General features: G+C 32.7%; 1 protein-coding gene and 1 long non-coding RNA gene across 3 annotated transcripts; both read right to left on the minus strand.

Moving 5' to 3' along the window:
* Positions 1-350: 350 nt before the first annotated feature.
* LOC145008015 (disease resistance protein Roq1-like) lies at positions 351-5224 on the minus strand. The gene is made up of 5 exons (XM_078966624.1): positions 4676-5224; positions 3071-4181; positions 2691-2927; positions 1216-1824; positions 351-1127 (listed from the first exon to the last, which is right to left on the minus strand). Exons 1-5 carry the CDS (start codon positions 5176-5178, stop codon positions 558-560), a joined length of 3030 nt encoding a protein of 1009 aa, XP_078822750.1. The 5' UTR covers positions 5179-5224; the 3' UTR covers positions 351-557.
* An 83-nt stretch (positions 5225-5307) lies between these two features.
* LOC145008017 (uncharacterized) lies at positions 5308-10427 on the minus strand. Of its 2 annotated transcripts, XR_013663232.1 has the most exons (4): positions 9766-10427; positions 9610-9683; positions 8344-8461; positions 5308-7946 (listed from the first exon to the last, which is right to left on the minus strand). It is a non-coding gene; the product is annotated as an uncharacterized LOC145008017 (long non-coding RNA). The 2 variants fall into 2 exon arrangements; XR_013663231.1 differs by having other exon boundaries at positions 5308-8461; positions 9766-10419.
* Positions 10428-10712: the final 285 nt, after the last annotated feature.

Consider the following 10712-nt stretch of genomic DNA (forward strand, 5'->3'; position numbering starts at 1 on the left):
GCCCTACATATCAAAGAAGTAAGTTCCTGAAATCTTAAAACTTACAGAACGCTTTTAAGCAAATAGCACTTGTATCACGACAACAACCCATGGCCATAGAAATATATTTTTATAAGTGTATTCTTCACATAAAACAAGGTTGCAGTTGATACTCATACTGGGCTTACAAACATATTAAAGTTTTATCTCTTCTCTGGAATACCCTCAGTATCTATATACAGCAAAAATCATATGTTCTATCAGCAAGGCAACCTGTAATCACTCTCCATATAAACAACATAGGATGAGGCAAACTGGAATATTGACCAACTGGTGTGACTTGTAGAAATGTACTAAAATCACAAATATCATATGAGAAAGACAAAATTTTACAATAGAATTATCAATTTCATACGCAATTCTTTTTAACAAAAGAAAAAGAATTAAAAACAGCAATGATCAATTATCAAACCACTATGAAACTGAGACCAACTAAAGTGACTCTTGAATAAACTTCTCAGCGTAGACTTTGGTTGACAGCAACAAATTCATTAACTGAAATTGGTAACATAGTCAGATCATTTATAAAAGAAATGACCAAGAGGATGCCATAAAAACTCGACAGAGGAATTTGAATCATGTTGGATCGTAAATGTCTTTCTTTCATAAAGTTCCTCCTCATCCCAAAATTCTGAGGAATCTGTAGCGACTTTTGTTGTTTGCACTGTATCATCTTTAGGAACGAGTACAGCTCTAAACTTATACCCATCTCCATACAAACCCTCCGGGTCTAAGGAAAATGAAATGATTTTGTAAATTGAATTCAAGCATCCAGTGTGCCTCAATGAACTAAACGAAACATATCCTACGTATGTGTCAGGGTTATGAGTCTTGAGTGTTTCATTAGATTTCTGACCAAGCTCACATTGAAAATTTTCATGTACACCCACCTTGATGGCTATGTTAGGGTCGCTATCAAAGTTCTTGTTGCTTTGGAAGAACATCAAAATCCCAGAAAAGTGATTGTACCAATCATGTGGAAGCGACATATTATAATTCTTCACCAAGTCGACCCAAAGTGCAGATGGCCCACTCCAAATGTCCATGTTTGAAAGGTTGATACTGATAAAGTAATCTTTGGCGTTCCCCTGCCACAAAACAACACATTCATTATGATTCACATGTATTCTTCTTATGTTTTGGTTTTATATAAAGACTGAAATACAAAAGCCAAACCCGGAACATGGAGTCTAGTATTATGTCTCCAGCAAGTTTTTCCCCCCAAAGAAGTGAGACTTTCCACAACCATTTACAGTTTGAAATATCTCCAAGGGTCTCAAGTGATGTACAATCATCCGCTAAGACAACAGCTACACTTGATGGGAGCTCTGACAATTCGACAAGGTCATAGCTGTATGACACATTGAGACATTTGAGTCGAGGAAGTCTAGAGAAACTAAAACTCAACCTTACAAATCCATTTCCTTCTAGACTGAGTTGTTGCAAGTTGGGTAACTCCCAACCAACAGCAGATCTGAAGTCTCCATCTCCCAAATTACACTGTGAGAGATCCAACTTTCTTAAGCATCGACTAGAAAACCCTGAGAGTGTAAGAGTCTCGAGTTCCTTTGATCGGGAAATGTCTGGAGGCATCTTAAGATTGCGACTATAGTCTATCTCTACAAAAGCAAGCTTTTCCAAATGTCCAAATGATGGATGAATCTCTTCTAAATGAAAACATAAATAAACCATGAATCTTTCAAGGTTCGGAAGCCCGCTAAAATCTGGTGTCTTTATTAGGGTCTTCAATTCATGAAGTTCAATCATCCTCAAATTTGGGAGATACTGTATACACAAGTTCACATAACTTAAAAAAAATATATGATGAACCATCTTATATTTTGTTATGTTTGTAAACATGATTTTTTTTTAAAAATTCTGTCTGAAACTACGTATGTTTTAAGAAATTGGTCAGAAACCATCACATTTTAAAAGAAAATATGATCTCTTTATCGTAATCAATTTTTTATGATAACAAAATTGTCATATAAAATCTGTATACAAAAAGTGAATTATAAAACAAGTCATGTTTACAAAAGAATTGTCTTAAAACAATTTTTTGTAAAGTGTATCATTATAGATATTTCGAATTTATCATCAAAAGTACTCATTATAGGAAAACTTATTTAAGAAAATAGCCATCTTAAAAAAAAATATTGTCAATATAAAATTGCATATGTTTTAATAAATCTCTATACATAAAACTATGGCCATATTTACAAATTTACCATTGACCATTATGTTTTAAATTCTAATAGAAGTGAAATAGAAAAATAAAAAAATAAAAAAAAATGACCTGATTTAAACAGAGTTGGTTTCAGCTTTAAAAGTTTAAACATGTTTGGTCCGAAACTGAACCTTAAACTGAATTCATACTTGAGTTTATTTTAATATAAAGAATATAAGCCGAAAATATCAATGTTTTAAGTTTGAAGAAAACAGAAAAGCACAGTTTTGGTTCCGGTTTTCAAATGGAATGGACTAAATTATGAATCAATAAGTATCCTAGCTACAAGTATTACATGGCGTAATGTATAAGTTACCTTTCCAACGGTCCTATGTATATATCATTCAGACCAAATTCTTAATATTTATTAATAATAGCTTCATATAACACAAGCAAAAACAATAAACTTAAAAATAAGAATTACCTTATAACCCTCCCAAAGTTCTTTTCCATGAAAGCCACGCAATGTTAGACAACAAAGCTCCCTTGGTGGAAAATTTTCTGGCATTAATGGATGTGTGGTCTCAACCAAACCATCTTCTAGCCGTTCAAAGTTCAAACTTATCCACCGAAGTTTTTTCATGTTTGCAGCGACCCAAAGAACACATCCATCATCACTCCTAAAATGGTGACCGCATATAGCTTCAATCTTGTCAAGTTCCTGTGATAGAACAAAATGGTGTCAGGATCAAGTTCAGAGTGTTTCTTTATATATATATATATATATATATATATATATATATATATATATATATATATATATATATATATATATATCTCATGAAAAGCTAGCTTAATCACTACCATCGTTGCATCCATTGCACATAGTGTCAGAACATCTTCTGCCTTCCAAATCCTACTATGTTTTTCAGGGTTCGTAGGGTATTCCCCTCTAACAATATAGTGTGCCAACTCTTGTACCAAATCATGCATATCAAATGTTCCATCCTCAGAAATAGTTATGAGAGCCTTTTGTACCAACACCTTTATGCCTATAACAGGGTGAAAGCCACAAGCATCAAGTATCAATATTGCATGTTCAATTTTACACCCCCTTCTAAAGAAACATGCAATATCAAGGAACAACTCTTTCTCAATCGGTTTAAGTCCATCAAAGCTGATTTTTAGCACTTCGAGAATACTAGCATCTGGTATTTCTTTCAATCTAGCCAAGGCACTCCTCCATTCATTCATCTCTTTGTCACATAGAAAACGACCCAGAACTCTAAGTGCTAATGGGAGCCCACCAGCATATGAAACCACATCTTTTGAAAGCTGCTCATAATCTTCTATAGTTTTGTGACCCCGGGGTGCATGCTTGCAAAAGAGCTTCATAGACTCATCATTGTTTAATAAACTAATATTGTGTATCACATCTACTTTGTGTCCAGTTAATACATGCTCATCTCTAGTGGTGATTATTACTCGGCTTCCTTCACCAAACCAATAACGTGATCCAGCTAACTCTTCTAGGTGCTCAAGGTTGTCGACATCATCAAGAACAATGAGGACCTTTCTATGTTGTAACCTATCCTTTATCATGCGTCTTCCTTCTTCAACTCTCTTTAACTTCAACTGCTTTAGTTTCAAAATATCACAAAGAATTTCTGCTTGCAGCTTTGTTAAACCATTCTTATTACTCGATTCCTCCTGAATATTTTTTAGAAAGCAGCAACCATCAAACTTGCTAGATATTTTATCATATATACATGAGGCAAGAGTAGTCTTACCACCACCCCCAACCCCCCATATTCCAATCATTCTCTTACCACCAAACCCAATTTGTAACTTTGATATCAAATCTTGCATACGAGCCTCTACTCCGACCAGGTTGTCATCCACACTTGAAGTACTTATCAGACGTAACCTATGTGAAATTGTGTAAACAACTGTTTCAATGCACTTTGACTCATGCCTGCAAATTAAATATATAAGGATCATTAACACATGCTCAAATTGACAAACAGCCTCGTCATAAACTATTACCCGAAAGAATTGTCTATTTTGCGAGTTCTTAGCAAATGTTAATATCCAGTAGCAATAATTATTATTTGTCGCTAATCAAGTTATCCACTCAAAGCCTCTGGTTATCAATTAAGGCTATCAACATCATCAAGAATAATTAAAACATTTGTATTACAGCCTACTTATCAACGTGCGGCATCTTTCTTCAGATCATACTTGTGGGATCCCATCTAAAATACAGATATTGTAATTGGATTATTCCGTAGCACAATTATAATCACTTACAACATCGTAAATGACTCTTTTTTTTTCTAAAAATATGTATTTTATAATCAAGAATTTGGCTTAATCCTTTAAAAGCTTATAAGGTATAAGGGTAAATGTCTTGTCGTAGAGCACATATATCTTAAGCATTAAAAGTGCACAAAAAAATATGAAAATTACCCGTTGGCAATGTGCTTGGGTTCCCATCCAGAAAGGTTACTTGCATCCACAAGTGCTTTTCTCCAAGATTCAACCTTGGTGTTCTTCTCCAACTCATGTTTAGCAAATGCTTCTCCATATTTCCCCTTTTGTTTTCGCACTTCAGAGGGATCCACATCATAAAATATGGGCATAACGATTTGGTCTCTCGTGTCCTTGCATTTCATGATATGCACAAGTTCATCTAAGCACCATGAAGAATCTGCATAGTTTTTAGAAAATATAATGATGGCTATCTGTGATTCTTCGATAGCCGTCACAAGAGATGGACCAATTGATTCGCCCTGGGGAAGTGTTTCATCGTCTTTGTAAGTAAAGATCCCTTGTTGTACAAGAGCTGTGTACAGATGATCCACAAACGTCTTACGAGTATCTTCTCCTCTAAAACTAAGAAAAACATGGTACTTCCACAATTGAGAAGAAAAGACCGGCCCTAAAGAAGACGATGACGATAAAGATGCCATCCATAAGTTAATTTGTTTGAGATTGAATGTATGTTATTTGAGCAACTCAATGAAATGACCCATATATATATATATATATATATATATATATATATATATATATATATATATATATATATATATATATATATATTGAGAGAGAGGGAGAGACATGTGAGTTTCCAAGAAATTTTCAATTTACTAAATTCTCAAGAAACACTCGACATTTTCAATAAATCAAGTTGTTTTCACATTGAAGTTGTCATTATTAAACTCATGTTTTTTGAAGAAAATATGGAGGACACTTTTGGAAGGGAAAGTTCTCACAAGAAAGCAAGAGATGGAAATAACTAACCTTATTGTTAAAACTATATCATAGTTTTTTTTTTAAAATTGAATATATGATATTACTTTGTAACAAAATAGAAAGAAATATACAAATTTAAAATTTCTTTAAGTTTGTAATAAAAAAGTATTTTGTTTTACCAATGTTAGGTGACTTGTTCTTGTCATTAGACATCTTTATATTTGCATTTTAAAGAAGAAAAGACAAATGTCTCCCCTGGATGATCCCACCAACTATATATACTACAAATATGAGGGACATAAATCATGAGGTCACCAGACTTAAATATAGAACTTAACAAACTGATTCTCACCTACTTACCGCTAATTAAAACACAAGGGGACAAAATTTAGTAATCAATCTATATTTATTCCATAAGTTCAAACATTGGAATCTTTTTATATTTTCTTTTTATTGGTTGATTAACTTTTTGAGAAAAACACAAATATACTATAAAAGATTTTCCATTATTTTGTCAAGAAAAAAAAAACAAACCAAAAAAAAAATGAATATATATAAATAATGATTTTCCATCTTTTTGTAGTTATAGGGTCCACATAACTGTCTTTGATTTATTAATTTATCTCCTTAAATTGAGTAACCACAATAATTGTATTTTTGCTCCATAGATATCCAAAATATATCACAAAAACGTGAAAAGGACAAAAGTAACAAAAAAATGAATTTCCACGTCACAATACTGTATTGTTGATTCATTACAAATATGTTACTGTAAATTACAAATTTTGTCCTTGCACTAGAGTGAAAGCTATGAATTTGGTCCTCAAAAGATTCTTTTATGCATGCACCACATCCTTGTGTTAAATAGTGTCGTTAAATATTTTTTATAAAGGACTATGTCTTATTTTACACAAACTTATTTCCTCCCCCATCTTCTCTTTAGTAAGTGGTTGATTGACTTTTTAAAGAATCATATATATGAAATTTATTGTCAATATGTGCCATTATTGTGTAAAGAAACATAAATGAACATAAATATATTATGAACATAAACTTTATCTAGAGTTATTGATTAAAAACAGAGCATGATGAATCACATGCCAAAAGATAATGGGATTAGATTTCAAATAAAGTTGGTTGAGAATATGAGATCCACCACAGGTCAAATATAACTGTTTTAGTCTTAGATGCCATATCAGTTTCTGGGTTTGTTGGGAATATTTGGGATGCTTTACAAAACCGAAAAATGATTCATTATATCATCAATGCCGACAAAGACAAAATTTGATTGATTCATAACAAATTAAAATTTATATAACTACGAGTTGAGTTGTATTCCACGTTTTCAAGGTTTGGATATAGGATACTTCTCTCTTTCTTTTTTACCGATTGGTTACTTTTGCTATTATTTTTATTTTGTCTTTTTGTTGGTTAATTTGCTTTTTAGAAAATAAACAGCTATCAGCTTAGTTGTATACTGACAGTATATCCTAACAAACTTATTTCCACTACTGCCCTACACATGGCTTGGGCCTTCTCTCATAAACTTTCCAAACGTGGGGTTTGTTGGGCTAAACCCAAATGGGGGTTTGGTGTCTGGATCCTTATAATATATCATACTTTTAAGTTTAGAAATTAGATTTTTTTTCTTGACTTTTCAGATAGGGCAAAATACATAAAAAGACAACCATTTATCTACTAACATTCAAAAAACCCCTTACATTTTGTTTGTATCCATAAAAACTCTTATATTTTCAGTTATCTTTCACATTAACCAAAATATCCGTTTTTTTAAGAAATTAACGGTTGTTTTGTAACATGACATTTATCTTTTTCGTTTTTGGTTGACATGGAAACACAAAAATAAGTGGCATTGCCTCTTGTCTAAGGTAAAACATTAGAAATAGATCATTTACTCAACGACTCTTTACTCAAGCAAAAATAAGTGACATCACTTATTTTTTCCCATGTCAACCTAAAAACGAACAACAGAAAAATAACTGAAAATATAAGGGTTGTTCTGCAAATAAAGAAAATGTAAGGGTTTTTTTAATGCCGCTAGATAAATGGTTGTGTTTTTCTATCTTTTTATATTTTTGAAGTTTAGACATTGAATTCTTTTTATCTTTTCTTTTTATTGGTTGGTAAGGTTGACTTTTTAAAGAAAATACGAATATATGTAACTTATTTTTCAGAATATATATGTGACATTATTTTGACAAGAAACATAAATAAACATATAAATTAGGTTAAATTACACGAATGGTTCCTAACTCTTTTTTTTAACTTGAAACGTCCCTATGGTTTGATTTTGTTTCGATTTGGTCCCTAATCAAAGTAAAATGACTATAATACCCTTAATGATATTTTTAATATTTATTAATTTTTCTATACTATTTTATATATTACTAATGGACCCTACCCCCATCCCCATTATCCCTTTCTTTATCATCCTCCTGTCACCGGAAAACACATTGACCGCCTGAAAAATAATAACCCGGTCGCCAGTAAACACCATGACCGCCAGAATAATTATCATTCCATTCTCCAAACAACATGAAATTATGAAACAAACAATTAACCAAGGGGAAACTCTACATCAAATAGGACACCTGTGAATCCAAACTCATACGCTTTTTTTGTAACCAGTTGTTGAATTAAATTACAAGTATTTGTTGTAATATAATTTCAAGATATAGAGACGATTAGATTTAAATGTATGAAATATATTGGATTGTTATACTAAGTCTAAGAAACATTTACTAACTCATGTCAGTTTCTAACAAATACTTACCGATTATTTTTGTGTTTCATACTTTCTTCGAAAGGCAAGGAAGAAAGAATTAGAAAAGTTAAACAACGGTTGCAGACAAACTTACCTGATGATAAGCATGGCTATCCCACACATGCTTGTACTAAAACCTACACCAACACCCACCAACCCCGAATGCTAAAAGTACAACAGACACCCATTATATGTGAATAATGATTTTGACTCTGCATTTTCAAGTAGAATTGAATAAGATCAATGTTGTTAGTATCATGGTAAAAACATAAAACAAGTACGAACTTTCTTTGATGCTAGTCTCACACATATGTGGTACCCCAAGGATAACCCACCCAAGATTAACTTTATGGTGATGCGAATTCACCCAACTAAGTATGAGATGACATATTGACATTGACATACTACATTATACCTACAATGGAGAAATAATGTCTAGGGGCCTAAAATGTAAACTAATGTGACCAATGAAAAGAAAGGATGATGAAACAAGCAGTTGTCAGACCTGCAACTGGTTTACTTAAAGAAGCAAAACCAAACTCAGCATGCTGCCAATAGAAAGTTTATGCAAGATTTGAGGTCGCTATTAAAGTTATAGAAAAAAAGTATTAGACAGACAGTATTTGTCAAATGATCATGTGGTAACTGCAATGGTAGTCACCTAATTCATAACCATTGTATTACTTGATACAACTCTAGACTCTGCAAAAGTACTTTACTTTATGAACCATCAGGCTTAAACTACAAAAATTCACATTCCAGTTCTAAATGCAATGAAGTTTTGTTAACCTTTTCTGTAAATGCATAACCAAATTCATTCCAATAAACATACAACTTGGTAGTAATTAAGGTTTCCCAAAATTCAAACTAATACTAATTACGCACAGTTTGTAGTAGGACTTGAACCAAATTACATTCGAGAACAATTACGCATAAAAATCTAAAACCTTCATCTACACTTTTGTAAATACAAAATAGGCAAGATGTTTGGGCAGGTGGGTGCTGCTTGTGAGCATCTTTACCAAGTTTATATGCCTCAAAGAGTGTCCCCAGACTATTTGCTCAATCAAAGAAAAATGAAAAGCTTATGAAACATAGGCATGGAAGTTACTAGTTAGCAAACACTTGGATGAATTATTAGGGCATGGTACGTCAAGCTTCATGGAACAAGCAATTTAGGGATTATTCCGGTTCTTGGAACTTTAGCATAGTCACTGTACATGTAAAGTAGGGTATGGCTGTAAAAGATAAAATAACTAACAGCATGCGAGATTTCTCAATCATGATACTAATGGTACTTTACTATTATAAGAGCAAAAACAATCCATTCAAAAAACATGTTTATATAAGGGTAACTTGCCTGGAGCTCCACCCCCTTCGATTGAAAGTCATCACCAAGACATGAGGGGAAATTATCAGCAGCATACCTTATACCTACTCAAATTAGGTTCAGAAATACAACGAGGTCAAGGGCGAAAGAGGAAGGAGAAGAGGGTGAGTACGACATTTACTTTACCATATTGGATTCCATGAAAGAATGGGTAGAACTTGACCGATCAGAGGCTTCTGCTGAGTTGTTACCGTTGGATTCTACAATGTCCGTCGACAACGATTTATCTGTTTTTCTAAGCTGTGAATCTCGACTGATGTGTAAGATTTGGGGGTAGAATCTTGGTTGAAATCTTGAACCTTTTGACTTCAAAAATACAAAACCAAGACGGTGATAGCAGACTGTGGTCACAGATAGTGGTGATAGTTTTAGCATCGAACTGTTGAAAAAGGCCCAAATCTAATCACCAAGCACCAAAAGAGGAAGCGGGACTTCAAAACCTAAACGTTGATTAAGATTTCCAAGAATTGACTAGGATTTCAAAACTCATCGGTCTCTTAAACGTCATTGATTGTTGATTGTCTCAAGTCTTAAGATTTCTAATTTCTCGATTAAAAGAAATGATAATGTGATTTCTTTCTCTTTTTATCGATCAAACTCATCTTCTCCTCTTAAACGCCTATGATAATCTGATTTCTTTCTTATACTCATTTCCTGAAGCTTGACCGTTGATTGTAAAGTCTTACTAATCGATTTCTAATTTTTCAATTTTCCATGGTTAAGACTTTAATCTGGTGGAATTCTGATTAATGTTGTTGATAATGTTGAAGTTCATCGATCACCATTTGATTAAGTTTTACTGATTTCTCGATGTGTTAAGTTTGATTTTGGATTTCACTGATTTCTCGATTTTGGTATTAAAGTTCTATTTTTTTATTTTTTTTCTGATTTATGAAATTATAGATTTCTAGCTTTTTTTTTTTTTATTGATTTCGGAACTGATTTCTGTATTTTTTGTGAGGGTAATTTCCAATTTTCTTGATAAATGTTGCTTATCAAGGGCCAAAGACGATAAGGAAAAAAACAGATTGTCTTGGCAGTATATTAAAAGAATGTTGGAACTTCTATCCTTA

The sequence above is a fragment of the Lactuca saligna genome, chromosome 8, assembly GCF_052625555.1.
Source record: "Lactuca saligna cultivar CGN05327 chromosome 8, ASM5262555v1, whole genome shotgun sequence".
In the NCBI taxonomy this organism is placed as follows: Eukaryota; Viridiplantae; Streptophyta; class Magnoliopsida; order Asterales; family Asteraceae; genus Lactuca; species Lactuca saligna.

Bases quoted from the DNA above. Each gene is read 5' to 3' on its own strand.
- LOC145008015 (XM_078966624.1), bottom strand. From the start codon at position 5,178: ATGGCATCTTTATCGTCATCGTCTTCTTTAGGGCCGGTCTTTTCTTCT. The intron at 2,928-3,070 runs GTAGTGATTAAG...GTTCTATCACAG, and splicing joins GTGCAATGGATGCAACGATG to GAACTTGACAAGATTGAAGC. The intron at 1,128-1,215 runs GTTTGGCTTTTG...GTTTTGTGGCAG, and splicing joins TACTAGACTCCATGTTCCGG to GGGAACGCCAAAGATTACTT.